The 24,632-nt window shown below is 46.3% G+C and overlaps 1 protein-coding gene across 3 annotated transcripts; it reads left to right on the top strand.

The window, feature by feature from the left end:
• The first annotated feature begins 1,372 nt into the window (after positions 1-1,372).
• Positions 1,373-24,429, top strand: atp2b1a (ATPase plasma membrane Ca2+ transporting 1a). Of its 3 annotated transcripts, none has more exons than XM_049761631.1 (22): positions 1,373-1,519; positions 6,660-7,097; positions 11,255-11,452; positions 11,584-11,841; positions 13,105-13,230; positions 13,484-13,651; positions 13,737-13,775; positions 15,032-15,187; positions 15,462-15,676; positions 15,798-16,040; positions 16,116-16,357; positions 16,641-16,878; positions 17,329-17,508; positions 17,592-17,679; positions 17,745-17,851; positions 17,920-18,111; positions 18,716-18,929; positions 18,995-19,206; positions 19,293-19,400; positions 19,592-19,780; positions 20,320-20,409; positions 22,016-24,429. In XM_049761631.1, exons 2-22 carry the CDS (start codon positions 6,905-6,907, stop codon positions 22,403-22,405), a joined length of 3,846 nt encoding a protein of 1,281 aa, XP_049617588.1. In that variant the 5' UTR covers positions 1,373-1,519; positions 6,660-6,904; the 3' UTR covers positions 22,406-24,429. The 3 variants fall into 3 exon arrangements, with proteins under 3 accessions (XP_049617588.1, XP_049617587.1, XP_049617586.1); XM_049761630.2 differs by having other exon boundaries at positions 20,320-20,549; positions 22,016-22,172; XM_049761629.1 differs by lacking the exon at positions 20,320-20,409.
• The last annotated feature ends 203 nt before the right edge of the window (positions 24,430-24,632 follow it).

Below are 24,632 nucleotides of genomic sequence, written 5' to 3'. Positions count from 1 at the left end.
GAAGAGAAAAAAAGGTCCGACGTCATGGAAAGAATGACGTCAGGTTACATTAGTGGCAAGAAAGGGGACGAGTTTAGAGTGGCCTAGGTGGAGTCACTTGGTGATGTCTTGAGAAGGAGAGAAAAAAAAAGATGCAGCACACTAAGGCGACCGTGAGTACTTTGCGTATGCTGCATCACAGGCTGGTGGGAACTCTTGAATAATTCCGTTATTATACAGAGACGAGAGCAAAGAGGGACTTCGAGAAAGGGATTGGGGTGGGGGGGGGGTCATGACGTAACCGTTTCCATAGGCGACTGATATGCGGTTTGAGCCAATGGGAATTCACACCAGCGGAGTGGGGCCCGCCCCCTTTTGACGCGCATCACATGTCCCCGGTGGAGTTGTGGAAAAAGGGGATGCAAGAGAAACACCCACAAGCACTTCCACTTTCGTTTACACGCGCGTTCCACTAAAGTAAACGTCAAATATGACGTCTGATGTGCTTTTTAACTCGTTTTTTTTTTTGTTAATACCCCACCAAATAATTGGAATAACTTGTTGAGATCAGTATAAGAGCAAAAGCCTACATTTACAACATGAATTTAAGTATTTGTTCTGTTTCTAATGCAATTAGGTCGGTTCAATCAACCATGTCAATCTAATCTGCCCAGGGCCTTCACAATCAGTATTACTGGACAATGTAAATCAAATTATATTAGTAACGGGGTGGTTCTTGAACTAATAAGATGTAAAATTCATCAGCATTTTTTTTCTGGTTATTCAAGGCAAAAAACAGTTAATATGAGGAAAAATGTTCACTGAATATTTGCATGCTTGTTATTATCATGTTACTTTTAATCTGAATTTAGAACTGCTTCAGATGATGCAGTGGCACAGATGTGTTCTGTTAAATTGTATCTTTGTAAAGTATTGACGGTTCTTGATTGATGGTTTGACAGAGGTTCATTGTTGTCGTGAGCCACATTGTAGCTATTGTTTCCTTTTGATGGCTGTTATGACTGTGAAGCCAGAATTGCCTCATATTACAGTACTGTATGCAACAAAGTGATTAATAACTATTTTTGAAATCAAAGGTCAGTAAAAAGTATTCCAATAATATGTATATATTATAAAAGGGATTAGTAACAAAATTGCTTTTCCATTTTCTGATTGTAGTATTTTAGCACATGAAGTCGATTTCCAGAATTTGCTTTCACGGTGCACAAAAAAAATGTGGTGGGCCAAATCTGGCACCCTGCCCTTGGGATTTACACTGATTTACACATATTGGTAACATTATTATATTCGAATATTGCACCATCAGTTCTAACTTCTGTGAAACGCGATTTTACTAGCGTTAACTAGCTGCCAAAGGTGAAGAAACATCTTATCAGTTCGCTACGCTACACGCACTCTTTGGCTGAGATTGTGACGTCACGGTGGGCGGGGCTTGTACCTCAGTCCAGGGTACCGAGCTTCGGAGTCGTTGAGACCGAGGGAGTGAGAGAGGCTCGCAGGGTGCTCTTCGGAGAACGGAGTAAGTAATTTTTGCTTGTCCTTACCGGCTCTTCTCGGAGTAAAATGCCGCACGCTTACGGCTGCATAGGGCTGCTTCAGAGTGCTGTCTGGCGCGGAAACCTGAAGCGGTGACGTGCCTCGGTTTTGCGAGCAACGTCCAACCAGCCCGAGCCGCCGCCGCCGCCGAGTGGCGGCGGTTAGCTTCCACGGCAAGCTAACGTGGCTAACCTTCTACCCCGGAGGAGAGGCACCGACATTGGTGCGGCTCATCTCCAGGCGCCCCGGGTGGCTTCTCCATCGGGATGCTGCAAAAATGTCCGTCCTGCCTTCCTCGTTTGTCTTCCCCGCCCGGGGTTAATTTACGTATAGCTGTCAAATGTTTAAAAAAAGTCGCTTTTTTTTGGACTCTTATCGATCAGCATTGGCTAACGCCTGGGAGCTAAGAGGCTAACTGTGCGCTAACGTGGGAAGCGATGGGCTATTAAAATGAAATATTGATTGAATATTTTTTTTTCTTGGTTGACGGCATCTCTCTTGAGATGACTGGAGTTGCATTCAAGGATGCGTCAATGTGCACGTCCAATGACGGGAAAAGTTGGCTGCATTTAAAACAACACCTTTGGTTATGACTACTTCCCATTTATTCACCGGCATTGATCCCACCATGGAGACCACCGAATCGGGCGACGTAATCTACCACCTGCAGTGTCAAACCGGTTATGACTCTTGAATCCCATGAATAAGCGTGGAATTACTAAGAAAAACCTCCTTATTCCCAAAGACCCCCTCTCCACACAGCGACCATTGCATTCTCATTACGCACTTCACCAATTGACCGTGATAGATGCTTTTTGCATTCCCCAACGTTACCTGCAAGCCTCCAGGTTCACATGAGCTGCAGCCGCAGAGCCCCTTTTCGGTGTGGGGATGAAGGGATCACCGCTTATCCAATTAAATGCTGCAGGGCTCTGCTACTGATGCTACTGCAGCTGAGCGCAGTTGCATTCTTTTTATCAGAGCGCATGATAAACCTTTCAATATGATGCAAGGTAGGCCACTGGTCCAGTCATCTTTGGGCTTTGCATCATGCGATGACAGCTAAGCACTTTGCTGAACAAGCGTTGTTGTGTTGACCAATACAATGACCAATTGACAATGACCAATGTTTGTTGGCACAATGTCGGGAAGAAAACTGCGGCGTAAATGTTGCAATCTTACAAGGAATATGTTGAGAATGGTGAGCTTTAATGTTTTATTAAATAAGACTAAAAGAAAAGTCATAGTCTAAGAAAAATTTAGTGCGAGTACAAAATGCTAGGTTAAAATAATGTGAAATAAAATGTATTACTTGACTAAAGTAATAGTTGTACTAAGTTCATCTTGTTTTTCCTTTTTTAATCACTTCACTGGTTTCTTTTATATCAAACAAATTATGTGGTTGTCCCACCCATCGGTGACACTCTGATGAAGGCGGAAGAAACCGCAGAAACATGTCAGGTAATGCACCTAAAATAATTTGTTTGATATAAAAGAAACCAGTGAAGTGACTAAAGTAATGTTAAGAAGTGGCCATTTTCCGAAAATTAAGTTGTGAATATCGTAATATCTATATTTTTTCGATCTATTACGCAGCCTTATTGTGGAGCCACAGAGCGTGTTTAATGATTTATGTAAACCAACAGTCAACACATTGTGTTACTCTGCCTGAAGCCTTTGGACCATTAGCCATTCAAGATTGAATGAAGAAAATAAATAAATTATCTTTTCATATTCCATGGCTGCGTCTTATTCAGCTGCCTCGTCCGACATAGATGCGACTGTGGTTCCACTCGTTGCGGGACGTGCCCCTTGTGTCATTCAACGCTCGTCAGCCACGTTGGGATCACGTTCCCTGCTTACATTTGTAATCCAGACTTGTCACATTTTATATGAGAGAGTGTGTGTGTGTGTGTGTGTGTGTGTGTTGGGGGTGGTGTAACGCGGCACACTTGTGCCAATTTCTCCGATGATGTCAAAAGACGCTCTGTTCTCTTTGTACTGTGGGATCCAGTCGCAGCCCGTGGAAGTGAAACCCCGCTCAGAGCCGCCTGGTATGACACTCACAAAGCTGTTCCGCTCTCCAAAAATAACATTTCGCGTCGTCAATAGGGACCTTTTCCTACATGTGTGCTGTAGTGTTTTCTGTTAGGCCGGTAGCATGATTAACCAAGTACATTTTTTTTTTTTTTGGGCCAACAAGAAAATCCTGACAAAAAAAAACAAGAAACCAGTGCCTCAATTCACATTTATTTATTTACATTTTACTGGAACTCTGACATTAAGTTAAAAAAAAAAAAGACTTGGCTAGGCTAAAGATTTGCTTCCGCACAACAACGCCGCTGTCCAACATTCAGATAATGAGATGCGTGATGATGTCAGCATTAGTGTTCAGTGTGAAAATTCTTTTTGGACAGCAACAATGTGGCGCAAAATTGAAGTTGTGTGATATAATTTCACACAGGCGGCGTTGTATATTTGTCACTCCGTTTTGGTGCCGTTCAGATAGAACAGCATTGTGGTGAAAAAGGGCATAGGCTGTCAGTATTGAATATTTGTTTTCAAATCAATTTTCATCGATTGCTCCATTGCATCATAGGATAAATGTTTATTTTGCATTGACATGTATTGCAGAACCATTCTTTGCCAGTTACTGTTTCTTTAGTATTGATTAGTGATAAAAAAACAACAACAACCAAACAACAATTAAGTAGTATAACTCGATTGTTGTGCTGTTGTCAATTAATCGAATTGTTTTAACACATTGCGATGACATCATAATAATGCACAGTGGCATACTCGGGCTAAATCATATTTGAGCAGTTTTATTGATTGGGACAAAGTCAAACACACCAATGCAAAATAAGGCCACTTGAAAGGGAACAACTCTGATTACCTGATCAATCGATGGGATAATCGGTAAAATACTAAATTGTAGAAATATTTGATGGATGCAGCCATATTATATAACCTGTTTGTATCTTTGCATTCTCTTTTATTATTCAGACAATGTCTGTCACTTGTGGCACAATGCTGATCACCCTTCATTGGCACTTATCGACGGTGGTGGAAGTGTTGCTGTGCTGCGTGAAGTGACGCATTACAAAGGCGTCTCATCTTCAAAGGCCGCGTTCTTGAAACACACATCAAGCCTGCAGCTGCCACCACATAACATTTTGGCGGTGTAACATTTTTGCACTTAATATACGTCGTACGCATGCCTTCAGGACAATTAGAAAGGATACAGAGTGTTGAAAGGTTCCTAAAACGGTCTATCCCTAAAATCGTTTTTCATGGACGTGAACGATTTTGACATCTAATCTGATTGCGATTTAGTATGTGGTTATTTTTCTGCAATATCCTCTTCCCATGTCTTTTTAAAAATAAAAACAAGGAAACTGTTAGCAAAAGAAGTGCTTATGTTTGATGGCCTTTGGCTCGTTTCTATTTGTGTCAACGACAAAAAGCTCGCGTTGACTTGCCGACACGTCCGACGGCGTTGAAGGGGTCTCTCAAGTATCTCTCAACCGCGAGAGAGTGGAGCTAGGCATCACTACTTTGTACCCTCCACATTTACATGGCCTGACCCAGTTTGGCGGCATGCTAGCGGCGAGGGGGAGGGGCAGCCCGGGGGAAAGCTAAAAATACCCCCCTCGTGCTAGGCGGCTCCATTGCGGAGGGATCCCTTGAATTTCTCTCCACTCGTGCCATGTGGTTGGCTAACGGAGGCGTGCGTGCTAACGGGGATGGAGTGGGGGCGGGTCTTTGTCGGTAGACGCCGGCCGTCGTTTCAGCTAATTGTCCCCGTTTATTCCACAAAGGGTTAACCTCGGTCGCTGTCACTCAACCGCCCCGCGCCGTGGGAATCCATTCACTAAGATTTTTCAAGAGTATAAGCTATTAGCAATTAGCGCTGAAAATATATTTTTGCCTCAAATTTCTCTTAAAAATAGCACAAAACATTCCGCTATGCAGTGTTTCGGTCTGAACATTAAAGCAAACGACGTAACATGACACTTACTCCAGCTGCCCAGAAATGATGTCATGCTAGTATTGGTGTCTTAGTATCGGACCCAGAGTACGAGTACAGGTGCGCAATAAAATTTATCCTGCGCACCTGCTCCGGCTTTCTCCAGTTTCTCCCAATAAGACGCAAAGCGTTTTTGCTTCAAGCTGTTTTTTTTTTCATCACACCCTGTTGGAATTCACTTAAAAATTGGCACACTAAACAAACACTGATTAAACTTTGTGTATTTATCTACCAGCTAAGCCATCTAATTTCATCAGAGTATTACGAAACAGCATAGACACACACACCTACGGTTGCGGCCTCCGTTTATCTATTGTGCCGTCTTGCTGTCCCATGGGACATATTTGGAGTCGGAGATAAACCATAACCTCTTGCTTTGTTATCGCGACACCTATTTCAGAGATTAGAGGAGCCCCAATTAGATGAGCATAGCATAAATGTCTCTGCTAGAGGAATCCATAAATTTTTCCCGAGTCAACCCGGCTCGCCACTGACCCCCCCCCCCGTCACAGTGCGCCACTACGGAGCTCCCCGATGCCGCAGATAGTCTTAATTAGATTTAACACCAGGCTTTTCCTGGAGTAATCATTCAGTCGATCCCAGCACCCAGAGTGCGGCCCGTGCGGACACGTTCGGATAAAAAAAATGCTCGGTCATGCACCAGCTCTGAATACGATTCCATACGGGGGGGAATTTTCCGAATATTCCAAATTCTGTTACAAATATATGAACACAAATTGTGATGCAACACACAGACCGACAATAAATAAATATATATATATAATTTTTTTTATTATACATGATGTTTACACACATGTTCTGTGTTCTTTGTCCTCCATGGAGAACAACGCATTGTACGTTCCTGGTGAATTTACAAATGAATGTCAAATCATGAATAGCAAATCTTATAATCGTCATCCATACCCAAGTCGCACCTGATTACAAGGTGCACTTTTAGGATTTTTAGTGAGCCTTATAGTAAAAAAAAAAATACGGTAATTGCTAATCCTCATGGGAGGTGTCCAACTGAAATGTCCCGAAGCCTTACGCCGAATGGTTCCTTGACAGCTTGTTTGTTCTTGTCCCTTCCCAGATCTGACTGCATGCTGATCTCCGGCTCTGCGAGTTTCCCTCCATCGCCATGAGAGGCCAGGAAGAAGACCCGAGTCTCCGAGGCTCCATGGCTGGCTTTGTAGAAGCATGACTCCAGCTACGTCTGACGGCCCTGTCGCCTTTTTTATGGGAGCTACCGCCGCACCTACACTCGTGGGGATTTAAGCTCTTCCGGGACACCCCTCCCCCCTACGGTTAACCCCGAGTGGGCGATATAGCGAGACAATGGCGAACAACTCGTACAGCGGCGTGAAGAACTCCATCGTGGAGGCCAACCACGATGGCGACTTTGGCTGCACGCTCAAAGAACTGCGCTCCCTCATGGAACTGCGAGGCGCGGAGGGCCTAAGCAAAATAGGGGAATGTTACGGAGACGTTCACGGACTCTGCAGCCGATTAAAAACCTCACCCACGGACGGTAAAGTAACCCTTCATCTCACTTTAGTTTTGCTATAAAATAATCTAATTCTGTTTATTTTGACTTGAGAGTATTTTTGTCAAAGTCCTCTTTCCCTGTAGTTTTTAACAAGCACAGTTAATTTATTACCATATCAGATTTTTGGTCTTATAAGTCTGGCTGACGCTAAGATAAAGGCAATTGAAGGATGACTTAATTTGAAAGACAGTTACTTTAATTAGAGTTTACTTTGATGTTCAGTCTTTCATCTTTAATTAGAACAATGTCACAAAATGTTACCAAAGTTTAATATCAACATAAGTCAGTAAATCATAAGGTTACAATCTGACTTTATTACACTTTATTACTGTTTTGTCTGCTGTCGACTGAATATGACATCACAGTTGGTAGCGGTCATATAACCAATCACTGCTCACCTGTTTGGTCATGTGACATTTGGCAGCTGAGCTGTGAATGGTCGTTACTGGAGCCCTGCGCCACTGTGATGTCATTTTTAGTCAACAGCAAGTAGCAAAATGGCCGACGCCTGAGATGGGTCTTTTTTTTTTTTTTCCCCCGAAGTCGCAGCCTTTCCTCTTTGAAAATGGTCTTCCGGTGCATTGCGAGGTCGATTTTAATTCCATTCAGCGTTGAGCCCACAGAACGCTTATGTCTCGGGCACATAGTTTCGAAGCCGAGTTTCGCATGGCATTGACCACCTTGACATCACTTCCTTGGAAAACTCATGTGTCAGACAGGTGGCCGGGCTGCCGGGCTCTGAGCCGGGCCACTCCGGCTCTATTTCAGTGCCTGTCCGTGTCCTCTCTCCTGTTTCACCTCTGCGTCTCTGTCACGGGCGTCTCAGACGAACCAGCTGTCCGCCTGGGCACAGCAGTGGGGCCTTGCCAGGTTTTTGTCGAACACGTGGGCCGGCAGGCAAACCAGGGGGTTTTCGGGCCTGACGAGTAATTGCAGAAGGAGTGAGTTCACCTTCGGGGAAGCGAGCCTGAAATATTCTGTCGTCACCGTGTTGTTCACCATCCGTCTTTTGTGAAAATGAGATGTTTGACGACATTGGAGCTTCGCTGATTGACAGCACAGACTCCCACCCCCTCTCTTTTATTCCCCATACTCTGTTTCAGCATCTCTCTATAGACAGTCTGCCTAATCGCCAGGATGACCTTGACTGAACTCTTATGGGAGAGGATTTTCAGTTTGATCCCAGATTAAAACGGCACCGCATACTCACTGTCGCAGCGACCGTCCTCTCTACGCAAAGTCTCAAAGAGAGAGGGAGAGTGAAAAATAAATAAATAAAAACCTCCCCGGGCTTCATCTCGCCAGAGGGAATGCCGTAAATACCCCGCTGCATGGCAGCACGAATCACGTGCAGCTCGCTGCCAGTATCATTACCTTAACGACGTGATGATTGCGCGAGGTGCTCCGTGCCATCTCCCGCCCTCCCTGCCCGACTGCCAGCGCGCTGTCGTGGCAGCCGTGACGGGAAAATAGCTGAGAATCCTTCGCTTGACGTGCCAGTTGTTCTAACACGTATGTGACCGTGTCACGGGAAGCTTTCAAGAGTTCTGTCATACTTTTGCCACTCGAGTTGGATGTCGCGCCACCACGGCAACGACGACGAACCCGCTTTGATATTTAACAGCGGCTATGAGCTCATTCGTCATCGGCACGGGATTACAGCAGCTTGACAATTGAAAAGGGATTTCTAATTAGTCGGACGGTTAGGTCTAAAACCCTCTTTAACCAATCCCTCCCTAATCCTCCACATTTCCAAGCTCATTTTCCTCACCCAGTCAAGTCGTACTCAACTTTTCCTGTTGCTGCAGCGCGTGTGCCACTCCTGCCTTCGCTTCCACCCACGGCGACCGGAGCCGTTTGCTTGCGTGTCACGCGTGTTCGATCATCGATAATACTCAGCTTTATCCTCGGGTGGGCTCGGCGAGTGGACGTGTTTGAGCAGAGCGATGCGTCACGATGGGGGAATGCGTGAATGATACACGGGCCTGAGCTGTAAAGATCGTCAAGTCGACCGCGGAGTCTATTTTTGGTCCCGTCGGACCGCGTGGCGTTTTAACACATATCGTGCCATCCTTTCAGCACTTTCCCTCCACTTTGAATGTCACATCTTAGGGTCGCCGCGTCGGCAGGCAAAGTGCAGCCACTTCAGATGTGCTTAGATGTCAAAGCAGTGGCTGTCATGTAGAACGGTAGCCATCAGTCACTTCAGCGAAGCATAGTGTTTACATTCCGGGTCACTAATGCGACGGACGCCTCCTGAATCCTCCGTGTAATGAAACTCACAAGGCCACTTCCATGTTATTATCAGCGCCCACTTATTTGTTTCGCCTTTTCATTTGTTTAATTTCCAGCATCGATGTAGTCAAATATTTGGGTTTTGGCTCACTGGCCCCCGGCAGGGCTGTGTAAGCACCAAGAAGGATTCTGTCGTCGGAATGCTGTTCACAAATCGGCCTCATTGTGTCAGATGTTGCTCTTTGCCACTGCGAAGCTTTTGTTGCAATGCTGATTGGTCAGCACATTTGGACTCTTGTGGGTCAGTGTGTTTAGCGGCGTGATAAAAGGCAGCGGGGAATCCTGCTCCAACTTCATTTTTGCCCATTAATCGTATTTGCTCTCCTGTTGACACAATCTTCAATCCGGAGGGAGTGAAAAAGCCGAACTGCAACCATGTTTTATTGGATCGCAACGAGTCCGATCCTCACCTCGACCTCCTCGCCGGCGGTCAGGATGACGGTAACAGGGTCAGCCGGGGACAAGCGCTACAAATGAAACAGTTAATGATTAGCCGCTTGACCCGGCCCGCGGTCCCGTTGGTCGGCGAGGATGAGGTGCTGACTGCTCTGTCACTTATCTTTATTGCGGCCAAGCAGCGAGGGAAAATGTGGCATAAAATTGAAGCGGGCCTGTAGCTGTCAGCATCTTTTCATTAGTGGCTTAAGGAATCAAAGCAGACGCTATGAGGTGGCGAGGGAACCGCGACGGGCAATTATTGCCCGGTAAAGCCCGCAGCTTGTCGACCGCGCCGCTGGTGCCGGTGACTCACTCTTCCGGCTCCCTACCAACTAACGGACCTTGAGCGAAAGGATCTGGTTGTGTTTTCACATGTATACTGACGCCTTAAAAATAAAAATAGTTTTTAGTTAATGTATTGTAAGCCACAATGAGTCACACTGCATATAGCAAAATAAGCTAAGTTAAGGGATGATTCAATTAAAATATTATACCATTTATGTATATATGCCATTTTTATGTGTCTTATAATTCGCAACGGGCGAGTATCTATACCAGGTACCGACCGATACCAGGCTTATTTCAAGGTATCGGTGCTCCCAGCAGTGGTCGACTCAATACTGGTAACAGCCGCCCTCTGTGGTCATTTTTACAATAATGAACTAGAAATGAAAAGAATAAAAAACTTAAAATTATCTGACCTTGTTTTTTTTGGAGGGGGGGATTTTATGCAACAAAGTACGAGTGGTATCGGCACTTGATATCGGTGACTACTCATATTGGTATTGGTCTGAGAAAAAAAAAGTATTATCGAACACCTCTACTTGTAATGTAGCGTTTACGACCAGCTTACTGGAATGGATCCGAAACAATCGAGCACTCTGACAGACTTGGCGATCACTATATTGAAAAGCGTATTGATCGCAAGTCAACTATGTGAAGCAGTACACTCACAAGAGGTTTTAAGGGCTACATTTGAATATATCGAGCGGTCTATTGCTAGACTTCACTAGTCATTATTCTTTTAAATAGTTCCAACAATCATCAACTGTGTGAGGGCCCCTTTTGCATGTGTGGAATGCATACGCTCACATTGTGTTGTATTCGACGTCTATTCTCTTGAGTGTGCCGCTGTTGTCAAAGCGCCCCCCCCCCCCCGAACCACCCCCCCCCCCCCCAACCCACCCCCCCCCCCCCCCCCACCCCCCACTATGTGTCCTTTCTGAGCGGCTGATGCAGATAATTCGCGTGACTTTTAGCCCAAACAGTCCCGCATCCATCTGTTGTCAGACGAGATGACTCCTTGTTAGGAATATTTAAGATCATTTTTTCCCCACTCTCACGAAAGACGAAGCATGACACATTGATTTAAAATCTCTCTCCCTCCGTTCTCGCTCTCTTTCCAGGTCTAAGTGGGCAGCCGGCAGACATCGAGAAACGGAAAACAGTGTTTGGGCAAAATTTGATACCGCCCAAAAAGCCCAAAACATTCTTGCAATTAGTGTGGGAGGCGCTGCAGGATGTCACGCTGATTATCCTGGAAGTGGCAGCCATAATTTCACTTGGCCTTTCTTTTTATAGACCTCAAGATGCTGAAAGAGAAGGTAGGTTGGTTATCATCACGGCCGCTTTTGTCATCATTGTACAAGACAACATAAGTCTTATGTTTGTTTACAGCCAGATTTATTTATAGAGTTGACTCGCCTGACCGTTAAGCGTTTATTCTTCTCCGCAGACTGCGGGAAGGCCGCCGGCGGCGGGGACGACGAGCATGAGGCGGAGGCGGGCTGGATCGAGGGAGCTGCCATCCTGCTGTCGGTCATCTGCGTGGTGGTAGTGACGGCGTTCAACGACTGGAGCAAAGAGAAGCAGTTCCGCGGCCTCCAGAACCGCATCGAGCAAGAGCAGAAGTTCACCGTGGTCCGCGGCGGGCAGGTCATCCAGATCCCCGTTGCGGAGATTGTCGTAGGCGACGTCGCACAAATAAAATACGGTAAGGCTGGTTTCATTTTGGGACTTGGCTCAAATATGGAGGAAGTTAATCAAATTACGCTCATGTTCTTAATAAACCAGATTTGCAACCTAACAATAAGAACTCAGCCATTGAGTGTTACTCAGGGAAAAGTAAAAGGTAATCCAAATAAATACATGTTTTGTGAAAATAACTACTTAAGTAAAGAGTAATTGGAAAGTAACTTAAAATTTATTTAATTTTTGAAACACCACATTAAATAGACTAAAATCTAAAATGCGAATATCCAAATTCAAATATTTTGCAACAATATCACTTTAACACAAATAAACAAATGCATACTTGGCCACAAGAAATGGCCTTTAAATAAATGCTGATTCCGTTTCTATTAGAGATGAGCGAGTATCGGTGCCGATACCAAACTTATTTCACGTAATTGGCACGCGCTGCCGGGCGGCTCGGTGGGGCACTGGGTAGCACGTCCGCCTCACAGTTAGGAGGGTGCGGGTTCGATTCCACCTCCGGCCCTCCCTGTGTGGAGTTTGCATGTTCTCCCCGGGCCCGCGTGGGTTTTCTCCGGGCACTCCGGTTTCCTCCCACATTCCAAAAACATGCTTGGTAGGCCGATTGAAGACTCCAAATTGTCTCTAGGTGTGAGTGCGATTGGTTGTCTGTCTCGGTGTGCCCTGCGATTGGCTGGCAACCAGTTCAGGGTGTCCCCCGCCTACTGCCCGATGACGGCTGGGATAGGCTCCAGCACGCCCGCGACCCCTGTGGGGACTAAGCGGTTCAGAAAATGGATGGATGGATGGATGGCACGCGCTGCCCTCTAGTGGTTACTTTACGATCAGTAACTAGAAATTGAAAATATTAAAAAATGCAATTTATTTTATGCCATTTTAAGGAAAATGTATTTTGTGCTGTACATGTCTTTATTTAATTGATTTTAGGAGAAAATTTTAGGTACAAAGATTTTAGTGGTATCGGAACGTGATATCGCTTTCGGTAGCTACTCAAGATTTGAATTCTCGTACCGGTGTCGGTCTATCAAAATAGTGGTATTGAACATCCCAAGTATTTATAACTGGTTAAACTTGATTGTTAAACTTCATCGCTTGCACGACTTATGAGTTCTGGCAACTGAAATTTTTATCTTCAGTGTTGTGAAACACTGAGTCGCCTTTTTATTTTTTATTTTCCGCTGCTCCTTTTGAATGCGCCCAACTGCAATCTGCATTCATGTACTGAAATGCTGACCTTTGAACTCTTGGTGCGGTTTTGCAGGGGACCTTTTGCCCGCCGATGGTCTCCTCATCCAAGGCAACGACTTGAAGATCGACGAGAGCTCGCTCACGGGCGAGTCGGACCATGTCAAGAAGACACATGATAGAGATTTAATGCTGTTATCAGGTAACACTTTTCATCTTGACGAAGCCCACAAGGAGGTTCTTGTGATATTTTTAATTCGCCTAAGTGAGTCATCAGACAGTTACAGTTTGTAGAATATTGCTTAGATTTTTCAAATCCGGCCTTTTCCACAAGGGAAGTGCATCAAGTGTTCCGCTCATGTGGCAAATAAATCTAGCGAGGGTTGTATTTTGGTGCGCACGTCTTGGGAAACTGACGTGGGCATCTTTGCTCCTCTGCCTCGTCGCCCCAATAGGCACCCACGTGATGGAGGGCTCGGGGAAAATGGTGGTCACGGCGGTGGGCGTCAACTCTCAAACTGGAATTATTTTCACGCTGCTCGGCGCCGCCGAGGACGAGGATGACGACGACGACGATGACGACGAAAAGAAGGAAAAAGAGGACAAGAAGAAGCAGAAGAAAAGTGCGTGACCTCATTGCCCGTTTTTTTTTCCGGTTGGGTCATTTCCATGCACCGCTTAACCGATTCCCCGTGTTATGTTTTGCAGACAAAAAGCAGGATGGCTCCATTGAAAACCGGAAGAAAGGTGAGTTGCTATTTAGAGCAACGTGAGCACACGCACACTCAACCGGCCACCTGCTTTTTTTTTTTTTTATGGCGAGTCGACCTTGAAAGCAGTGTAAGCTGATTTCGAATGTTTTAAGTAGCAGTTGCAGATTCCCAAATAATTTTAAATATATATAATGATATATAATATATATATATTATAATATATGTAATAATATTTGTCTATCATATTATATAATATATGTCTATTATATAATATATAATAATATTTGTCTCTCTTTAATCTGCTTTCTAAAACAAGAAGCAAAAAATAAACCAAATGATTCAAGTTTGAGTGTCTAACTACTCGTGACGACTTAAAGTTGAACACTCAGGGAAAAAGGTCGTGTTGTATGTCGTTGATTTTCAAGGATGTGGAATGCAGCGGAACGAGTTGCAGCCTTTTAAATCTGGCGTGAACGGCCATAGCGGGTAAAGCGCAGGTGGTCCCATTAAAGTGCATGTAATCGTAGCGCCCACATTTATTAGCCGACGGCCAGCCTTCTATTTAACGGCAGTGTGTAATTTGGCTACTGTGTTTTGTTTTTGTTTTTCTTCCTTTTTTGCCCCCACGAGTGATTTTTGCATTTCGCCGCGACCCCATTTGGCATCCTCCCTTTCCTCTCCTGGCACGTTGCACTTTGGGCAGCAGGTGCTACCCAATCCAGTTACAGCGATTAGTGGCAAAGAGATTAAAGCTCGGCAACAATTCCGGGGACGGAACATCTGCTTTCCCCCTCCGCTGTCGCTCCCTGCGGCCCCCACCTTGCGACTCCCACGCTTGTTCCATTCCGAGTAGAACCCGCGTCCAATTTGAATACTAATAATGAGGTTGCGTGGCCGGAGCCGGCCAGCCCGAGCTTGGCGGTTCTGCTGGGATGCCGATGAGCGGCGCCGGGGTCTGTAAACACAATCCCGCCGATGGTCCCCGGCGCACGGATTCCCTCTGTCTGCCAGGAATCAGCCGTAATCCTTTAGACTGAGATTACTCCGGCAAAGTAAGTCCAGAACCGAGCACAGTCTGCGGCAGCTGCAGTAGTGCGCACCCCCCCCCTCGCACACAATACCGATCCACACACCGAATGATTTTACTCCATCATATTTGATCTGCTCGCGTGTCTTTGGGATTCCCGTCTGTTGTGCCTGCGACGGAAGGCAGGCTGTGAATACGGAGACGTGTTGAGACGTACGACTCCAATCGTTTCGTGACATCAAATGGTTTCTCCGGTTTTGCAGCAAAAGCGCAGGATGGCGCCGCCATGGAAATGCAGCCCCTGAACAGTGATGAGGGAGCCGATGCAGAAGAGAAGAAGAAATCCACTCTGCCTAAAAAAGAGAAATCTGTCCTCCAGGGCAAGCTGACCAAACTCGCCGTACAGATCGGCAAAGCGGGTGAGAGGTTGTTTTTTTTTTTGCTGAAAACATTGTGGAGATAAAGGCCCATTTCTGTTTCTTTATATTTGGGGGCGTGGCTAAAACAGCACACATTGAATCCTGGTATCAGTCGCCAACCCCCTCACAATTTGAGCGCCTTCCTTTGAAAAGCATTCATCCAGCGCAATTAGCTTTAGAGCACCTCATTGTCAGCTACAAGTGAATGCACGCGACACAAACATGGTGGGGAACTGAAAGAGTCAAGAAAAAAAGTATCTCTGCTTCCTGTCAGGATTGGTGATGTCGGCCATCACCGTCATCATCCTGGTGGTGCTCTTTGTGGTCGACACCTTTTGGATCCAAAACCTCCCCTGGGTCAAGGCCTGCACGCCCATCTACATCCAGTTCTTTGTCAAATTCTTCATCATCGGCGTCACTGTGCTGGTGGTGGCCGTCCCCGAAGGCCTCCCGCTCGCCGTCACCATCTCCCTGGCGTACTCCGTCAAGGTAAAACTCTCTTAACCTCGCCACCAGCTTTAGCTTTAGCCTATTAAACGTAGCTAGCCAGGGTGTTAAGACGTGCTACTTTGAAGCTGTCTGTAGCTGTTGACTGTCGTCCCGTTGACAGAAAATGATGAAAGACAACAACCTGGTGCGTCACCTGGATGCCTGCGAGACAATGGGGAACGCCACGGCCATCTGCTCAGACAAGACGGGGACACTCACCATGAACCGCATGACGGTGGTGCAGGCCTACGTAGCCGAGAAACACTACAAGCACGTGCCGGAACCGGAGAGCATCCCGGCCTCCGTTTTGGATTTCCTCATTCTGGGGATAGCCGTCAACTGCGCTTACACGACCAAGATCATGGTATGGTGTTTTTTTAATTTAGAGTCAATTTAGCTCAATCAAACTCGCTCACCGTCTTCACACCTTCCTTCGTAGCCTCCGGAGAAAGAAGGCGGCCTCCCTCGGCAAGTGGGGAACAAAACCGAATGTGCCTTGCTGGGATTTTCCACCGACCTCAAGCGTGACTACCAGACCATTCGCAACGAGATCCCAGAGGAGAAGCTGTACAAGGTGTACACCTTCAACTCGGTGCGCAAATCCATGAGCACCGTGCTGAAGATGGCCGACGGCAGCTACCGGATGTTCAGCAAGGGCGCCTCGGAAATCCTCCTCAAAAAGTACGAGCAGTTGCGTCAGTTCTGGTCCGCTCGCTCCCGTGAGCGATATACGCGTCTTAAAGCAGCTAAGAAGTTCAAGTGCATCCTTTACTTTGCGATTTATAAACAGGCGCTGAGAAAATGAGCCGGTAACAACTCCGTCAGCCTCTTAACCAATCGGGCTTCTTTTGAACCCACAGAGGGCTTAGTGTGACGTCACGCTCGTGCGGCTCTGCATTCAAAACACTATTTTGTGTTCACTTTTCCGAGGCGTTTGTCTAATCTTCGTGCTCGCCACACTCAGGTGCTATAAAATCCTGACGGCGTCCGGCGAGTCCAAGGTGTTTCGCCCGCGAGATCGAGACGACATGGTGAAGAAAGTGATCGAGCCCATGGCCTCCGAAGGACTGCGGACCATCTGCCTTGCATACCGAGATTTCGCCGTGAAGGACGGAGAGCCCGACTGGGACAACGAGACCGACATCCTCTCCGGGCTCACTTGCATCTGCGTGGTGGGCATCGAAGACCCAGTGAGGCCTGAGGTAATGTGGAGTCGGGCTAGCAAAGATGAGAGAAGTCACCAAAAAATTGTACTCAAGTAAAGGTTCTGTTGCTTTACAATTATATGTCTCCAGTAATTTTCCATCGATTTATCGACAACTAATTGATTGTCAAATTAGTCAATTGTTTTTAATAATTGAAAAATTGACAACAGTTTCTCAACAGTTATCTGATTTCTGTAGTCCTTCATGAAACTGGTCCTATTATCTTTGTGTTGAATCAAAATAAACCATTTGCTTTGTATTTGGAATTTTTTTTAATTTTCCTGTCAGTTTTCTAACAAAACTGCAACCAAATTCTCATTAATTCATGGTTGTGATTTTTCTGCATTAATTTTAAAATAAATAAAATGTGTTTTTGAGTCAAGTGCAGGAAAATCAAAGCATGTTGTTTCATGGTTATTTAATGAGTGAATTATTTTTTTGAATCAGGTCCCAGACGCCATCAGAAAGTGCCAGCGCGCCGGCATCACGGTGCGGATGGTGACGGGCGACAACATCAACACGGCGCGCGCCATCGCCAGCAAGTGCGGCATCCTACAGCCCGGAGATGACTTCATCTGCTTGGAGGGCAAAGAGTTCAACCGACGGATACGCAATGAAAAGGGCGAGGTGTGCGGGACAGCAACACACACGCTTCACATCCTTCAGATGCTTCCGGAATTTTATTTAGCTGATTCTTGTCATATTTGTAGATCGAGCAGGAGCGGATTGACAAAATCTGGCCCAAACTCCGAGTGCTGGCTCGTTCTTCCCCGACCGACAAGCACACTTTAGTCAAAGGTGGGTTTATTTTGTGGGAGAGTTACCGCTTTTGCTTTCAGCTCACGTCTTTGAACTGCTTTTAGGTATTATCGACAGCACCGTGATTGAGCAGAGGCAAGTCGTGGCCGTCACGGGTGACGGCACCAACGACGGTCCCGCCTTGAAGAAAGCCGACGTCGGCTTCGCCATGGTGAGTCAACACATGCCGCGTGGAAATAACCAGCGACGGCGTCACGAATCGTCGCTCTCCTCCTGCAGGGTATCGCCGGCACTGACGTGGCCAAGGAAGCGTCCGATATCATCCTGACGGACGACAACTTTTCCAGCATCGTCAAGGCGGTCATGTGGGGGCGCAACGTTTACGACAGCATTTCCAAGTTCTTGCAATTTCAACTGACCGTCAACGTGGTGGCTGTCATCGTGGCGTTCACGGGCGCCTGCATCACACAGGTTAGCTTTCCTGGATACGGTTTCTACTTCACTCAAGATGTTCTCACATTTTGCACCCAAATCAAAGTCGAATTGATTTTAAGAACTGACTTTTTTTTTTTTTTTTTTTTGCTTTGTTTTAGTTTGTTATTAGTTTTGGTTATTGGTTTCAGTTTTTTTGTTGTTGTTAACATAGAGTAGTTGTCAAGTCTAACATGGCGGAAAAAAGGTCACAAAAAGTATAGTGCAATAAATTAAAACAACTGCTAAACTTTCCCTTTTCTGAATAGGGCCATACAGTAAGAGCAAAGTAAATACATTTAAAATCCACTTCAAAAGTCATGTATTGAATTAAATGACAAAGAAAACATAAGGATGTTTTCTCTATAATTATAATTGGCTTTTATAAATGTGAAATTTTGTTTTAGTTTATTGTTTTTTTAAAACCGTTTTTCAGTTTGTTAACTATGATAGCCTTGGCACAGACTGCTTCTTTAAAAACTGTTTATTTGGGGGGGGAATTGAAAATGACATGTTGGCCAATTCCAACTCCTTTATTAGGCCACGCCCCTTTCTTTCCACATCACGTACGACACGTTTTCAAACCAGCTGTGGTGATTTGCAGGACTCTCCACTGAAGGCAGTGCAGATGTTGTGGGTCAACCTGATCATGGACACTTTCGCCTCGCTGGCGCTGGCCACCGAGCCGCCTACGGAAGCCCTGCTGCTCCGGAAACCATACGGCCGCAACAAGCCGCTCATCTCTCGCACCATGATGAAGAACATCCTGGGCCAGGGCGTGTACCAGCTGGTCATCATCTTCACGCTGCTCTTCGCCGGTAAGCAAATATTTGAATTTGACCAGCTGGAGTCGTTCTTGCTTGACATTCCGTCACCGCCGCAGGAGAGACCATGTTCGACATCGACAGTGGCAGGAAGGCGCCGCTCCGGGCGCCGCCATCGGAACACTACACCATCGTCTTCAACACGTTCGTCCTGATGCAGCTGTTCAATGAGATCAATGCCCGCAAGATCCACGGCGAACGCAACGTCTTTGATGGCATCTTCAACAACCTCATTTTCTGCAGCATTGTCTTCGGTACCTTCATCATCCAGGTACCGGCGAATTCTCTCTTGACTGCAGCGCGCTCCATCAAAGGTGTTCGTTCTCACCTCTAATGTCCTACTTCTCGTCTGTCCAGATTGTCATCGTGCAGTTTGGAGGGAAGCCGTTCAGCTGCGTGGCTCTCACCATCGACCAGTGGCTCTGGTGCACTTTCTTGGGTTTCGGCTCACTGCTGTGGGGACAGGTAAGACTGTGATTTGCAACTCAATACTGCCTGTCTGTGGCGGGATGAGTGTAGCGCACTAGTACATTTATTTCTAGTACATTTATTTTCTTCACATTTTGACAATTTATTGCACTTGTAGAATAACTGGGGCGCCTTCTGCAGGCATACTACAGTTTAATAATCCTGTGTCCATTTTTTTTCTTTCACAGGTCATCTCGTCGATCCCCACGAGCCGCTTAAAGTTCCTGAAAACGGCGGGCCACGGCACCCAGAAGGAGGAGATCCCCGACGAGGAGCTGGAGGAGCTCGACGACATGGACGAGATCGATCACGCCGAGCGGGAGCTCCGTCGCGGCCAGATCCTTTGGTTCCGCGGCCTCAATCGCATCCAGACTCAGGTAATGATTCAAAGTGGAGGGGGGAGGGGTGACTAAATCCCGCCCACCCGACACCACTCACAAGGGAATTCAAAGCCATAAAAGCCATTTAACTCTCCATTGCTGTTGCAGTGGCACCGTTAGCGAATGTACAGTGAACCGCTCGCTATTCCCCTGGGATAAGAGAATTGCATCGTTCTTGAAGGCGACAAAGCGCTACTTTGGTCTAAACACAGTTCACCGACCCCCTAACATTGGAGTGTTCCAGCAAATTTCAAACGGTGAACAGTTGGAGGCTCACTGTACTGCTTTTTACGAAAGATGAGGATGGAAAGCAGCCGATTGGTCAAAAAACGGATCAGTGCCTTTTAAAAGCCCAACTACCCCCCGTTCCTGTTTTTCCTTCTTTTTTAACAAATCAAATCCCCCAAGTGATATTCCACTGGTCCCGTCTGTGGCCAGGATGATGATTGCTCTTATTTCACCTTTCCTCTTCCTCTCTCTCTCTCTCTTTTTGTCCTTGTGGGTTTTCTGCTGTCACGCTGTGTGGTTCTTTGCAGATGGATGTAGTGAGTGCGTTCCAGAGCGGAACTTCCTTTCAGGGGGCTCTGAGGCGTCAGGCCTCCAACTCCAGCCAGCAGCAGCACGATGTAACCAATGTTTCTAGCCCTACACATGTAGCCTTTACCTCCTCCTCCTCCACTACTTCTCCTCCTACTACCACTCCCGCCAACAACAACAACAACAACAGCGCCGCCGCTGCCACCAACTCCGCTTCTGCCGCTGTGGGGTGTGAGTGCGTGTTCTCCTCCCGTGCATGAGATGTGTTGGCTTCTAACTTCCCCCCTCCTCCTCTTTCTTTCGCTCTTCTTTCTCTTTCCTCGACTGTCTTCCTATTGACTAAAAAGGCACCCGCATCTCTCATCAAGCTTGGATGCCACATGATGCTGTTTCTATCTATGTACCATGTGACCAGGTGGCTTCTGGCGTGGAGCTGTGTTTTCTTTCTCTGTGTCATCACGTCGCCTTCTGTTCGGCTTCTGCTTGGAATGTTTTTTTTCGATGGGGGGGGCTGTGATGAATAACGAGGGAAATATGTAACTGTGCATTTTCTCAGCGGCGTCTTCTGGATTGAGGTCGTGCCTACCTCAGTCAGTCCGTGTCGCCAGCGCCCTTGTCCCTCGCTAGGTAAATGTTTTGAGTATACGCCCATGGACACCTTAAAGAACGGCGTGGCCGATCCCGATGGGTCGTAAAGGGGGTGAATGTCAACTGTTAAATTTTCCCCTACAGGTGGAAGAGCTGTGCTCAATAACCTTTCATTCCAGGTGCTTCCAAAAGGTGCAAGGCGAGTCCGCCTCGTCCTTCGTGTGCGTGTGTGTCGGTCGGCATCGCACTGACCCGCCCCTGCGTGTTTTTCTTTCGATTCTGTGAAATGTGTCATGGGCTATACTCAAAGGTTTACTGCCGTTAGAGCACAAGGTAGCACACGCTCTGCATGGGCTCGCTCTCAGCTCTCGTGTGCCTTTTTTTTTTTTTGTCTCATGAGCCAACCCGCTTGTGGACGTGCTTGGCTGCAGCAGCTTTTGCTTTGTTTTTTTATTATTGGTTTTGGTTGTTTGGACGCCCAAAAAAAACAAGAACACATAAGACTGACTCATTTGTCTCAAGTCATGGCCCGCTCGCTCCTGTTTCTAGTCCATCTTTCTCTCTTTTTGTCTGTCTTTGGTCTTCTGTCTTTTCTCCTCCTCTCTGTCCTCCTCTCCTTCCTGTCTCCTCTAAGCATGCCCCTTCAGGCCTTTGACCTTTTCTACTCTTGGCTCTCCTTTGTCTTTTTATTTTATTTTTTTTGCATTTTGATGAATAAATCAGAAGTGGGCCTCTCCAGAGCGTCCTTGCACGCACTCAACACGCTCGTTTTGGGTTTGCCCGCCCACTCACTTTGCGCACCGACTCACCCCGTCCAAAAGCGCTCCGACACACGGGCGCCTGCCCGCCCTCCCGCCAAAGCCTCCATTTTGAGATGAGGCTGAGATTGGAGAAGCAGAGAAAGCGTGATTTGAATTGGAACGCTGCTGGAGGCCCGTATGTGAGGTGTCAGAACGACTTGCACGTGTTTCACTGACAGTGTTCTTGTGTTGAGACCACTAAATAAAAACCCACCTCGTTTTGACCCTATAACATGCGGCTCGGCCTCCGACGCCATACCAACCGCGCCTGTGGTCTAACTTTGTCCCCCCCCTTCACTGCCTGCAGATCCGCGTGGTGAATGCATTCCGCAGCTCCATCTCCCTCTATGAGGGCCTGGAGAAGCCCGAGTCGCGGTCCTCCATCCACAACTTCATGACCCACCCAGAATTTCGGATAGAGGACTCTGAGCCGCACATCCCCCTCATAGACGACACGGACGCCGAGGACGACGCGCCCACCAAGCGCAACTCTGCCAGCCCCCGCAACATTTCGCCCGCGCCGCCCTCGCCGGCCAGCGCCGCCCCGCCTTCCGGCAGCCCCACCCTCAGCCCCGCCTCCCCCAACCAGAACAATAACGCTGTAGAGAGCAGCAACCACCTCCTCCCGGAGGCCACCAAAGCGGGCGAGACCCCCGTGCCGGGCAGCCCCTTACACAGCCTGGAGACCTCTCTTTGATCGCAAAGCACGCCCACCTCCCCAAAAGGCACCTTACCACTTTTCTACACTGGGGGGGGTGGGGGTTGGGGGGCTGTGCTGGGCGGGGCTGGACAAACATTGGGAGGAATGTAACGGCTTGTGTGGATACTTCTTCTTTGCTTCTTCTTCTTAAACCACGCCAGGACTCTGCTGCCTTCCCGCTACCCCCCCCCCCCCCCACACACACACACACTTTTGATTTGTCTGTCGAGACAAAGGCGTGATCATAAACTCTTGATTGAAAGTGACCTGTTATTTTTTTTTTCTTATTCTACTCTTATTATTAATATGATTTGAGATACGAGGAGGAGATCCTCGCAGCTTGACGACGACAGAACCTTTCCGCTTCTCTTTAATCTCGATGGTGTTGTATATTTAGCTCTTTGGCCCTCTTTCACACACACACACACACACACAGAAAAAAAAAACTCATTTCTGCTCCATTTGGCTGTTAATATTTTGACTTATTTATGTTTATGGAGGGGGAAAAAAAGCAGGTCTGTTTACAAAGTCTGTAGATACTTTTTTTCCCCCTGTTTGTAGGCAAAAGAGCTTCCTGATATATGTTGCAGAAAAAGGGGGGACAGATTTTAAAAAGAACTGAGAAGATTATTTCAGATACTGCTGTATTTTCAGGAAAAAAAGGGTGTTTCTATTGAAACTTAAGTATTTTTGCCTGCAAGTTTTATTTGTTATATATTTGTAGATAAACATAGAAACTTCTAGCCAAACCAATAAACAAGTCTTGTATAGAGAAGGAGGTCGGCCCGGCACGGCCCCCTGATGACGTGTTTTGGAAAATTGCTATAAATATTTACTCTATAGTTCCCACGTGCACAAAACCTTCCAGGAGAAAAAAAAAATCCTCATTTTTCATCTGTTAGCTTGTGTTCCAAGATTTCCACATGTTGAAAGCTTTTCACCATAAAAAAGGGAGCTCGTATTTAGCAAGCGTGGCCTCTTCCCAAACATATTCAGAACAAGGTGACGCACTTTTTATTGGCGCAAAAGGAACAACAACACAACTTGAGTTCAATTGAGACAAAATTAGCCAGCGAATGTGCCTTGGCTCGAGTCAACGTTCAAGCTTGATCAACCCTGCGGATGCTTGCTAAATATAGACCCCACCCTACAGTCGTTTTTCGTTCTTGGAATCTGTGTACTTTACATTTTTAGTGTTTCTCAGCCCCCTTCACAGATCTAAAATGTTCCGCTTTCTTCCCCACCTTACACACAGTGGAACCATTTTTGGACACCTGATTTACTGGAAACACTAAAAAGGATATCTATTTTCTTTTTTTTTTTTTCTTTTTTTTAAAGAATAAAGATGAGGCATACACTGGTATCTATCTGCACAGGGTACTTTATTTCCTAGCAGGAGTTTTGATACAGACAACAACAAATGTACCTTTGTATTTTTATGACGATAAACTGATTTATTGAGCTTTCATCATGCTCACAAGACAGCTTGCAGAGGATTTGACACTGCGGGGAGGCCACGCAAATGTGTGTTGTTCTGGAACATTCATCTCAGGGTGCAAATAGGTTTGAGGGAGAGAGAGAGAACAGACCTCTTTTTGTTTGTTTTTGTATTTTTGTTTTGTTTGGTTTGGTGGCTGCATGGTTTACCTGCAGCCCCCCCCCCCCCTACCCTCACCCATAGGCGTGTGGAATAAACATTGAGAGGGAGCTGGTCTGTTGTCCTTGTTTGGTTTTACAGATATGACAAAATAGCAGCTAGGAAGACCTTGAAAATACAAAAAGCGGAATCCATACCAGGAGTTTGCTCTGTCGCTTCTTCCTGTAAAACGCAGGAATGAATGTTTTTTTGTTTCCCATCTGTTTTATGGATTATTATTTTTTTATCTTTTAACATTTGGAAATAAAAGTACTTCATGTCTGTTTATCTTGAGCATTTTAAATGGATATCGTGATTGGATTTACATTTGAAACTTGTCGAGTAATGTGTATGGTTTTTAAAAATAAATAATGTATTTAGCCTATGTGCAGCGGCCCTGATTATTTTTGCAGTAGTGTTCCTTTTTTTATGAATGTTCTAAAGATATGTGGCATTTAGTTACATTCAATCCCTGAAATGTTCAACGTGGCCTTATTTATTTTATTGCAGATAAGATTAGCAAGGAATCAAAGGTCAAAGGTAATTGTGTCACACATGCTCGGTTTGACTCAGTTGTTTCAACTTAAG

The sequence above is a fragment of the Syngnathus scovelli genome, chromosome 22 (genome assembly GCF_024217435.2).
Source record: "Syngnathus scovelli strain Florida chromosome 22, RoL_Ssco_1.2, whole genome shotgun sequence".
In the NCBI taxonomy this organism is placed as follows: Eukaryota; Metazoa; Chordata; class Actinopteri; order Syngnathiformes; family Syngnathidae; genus Syngnathus; species Syngnathus scovelli.
Note: the sequence above shows the minus strand (reverse complement) of the source record. Positions and strands in the feature narration are given on the sequence as shown.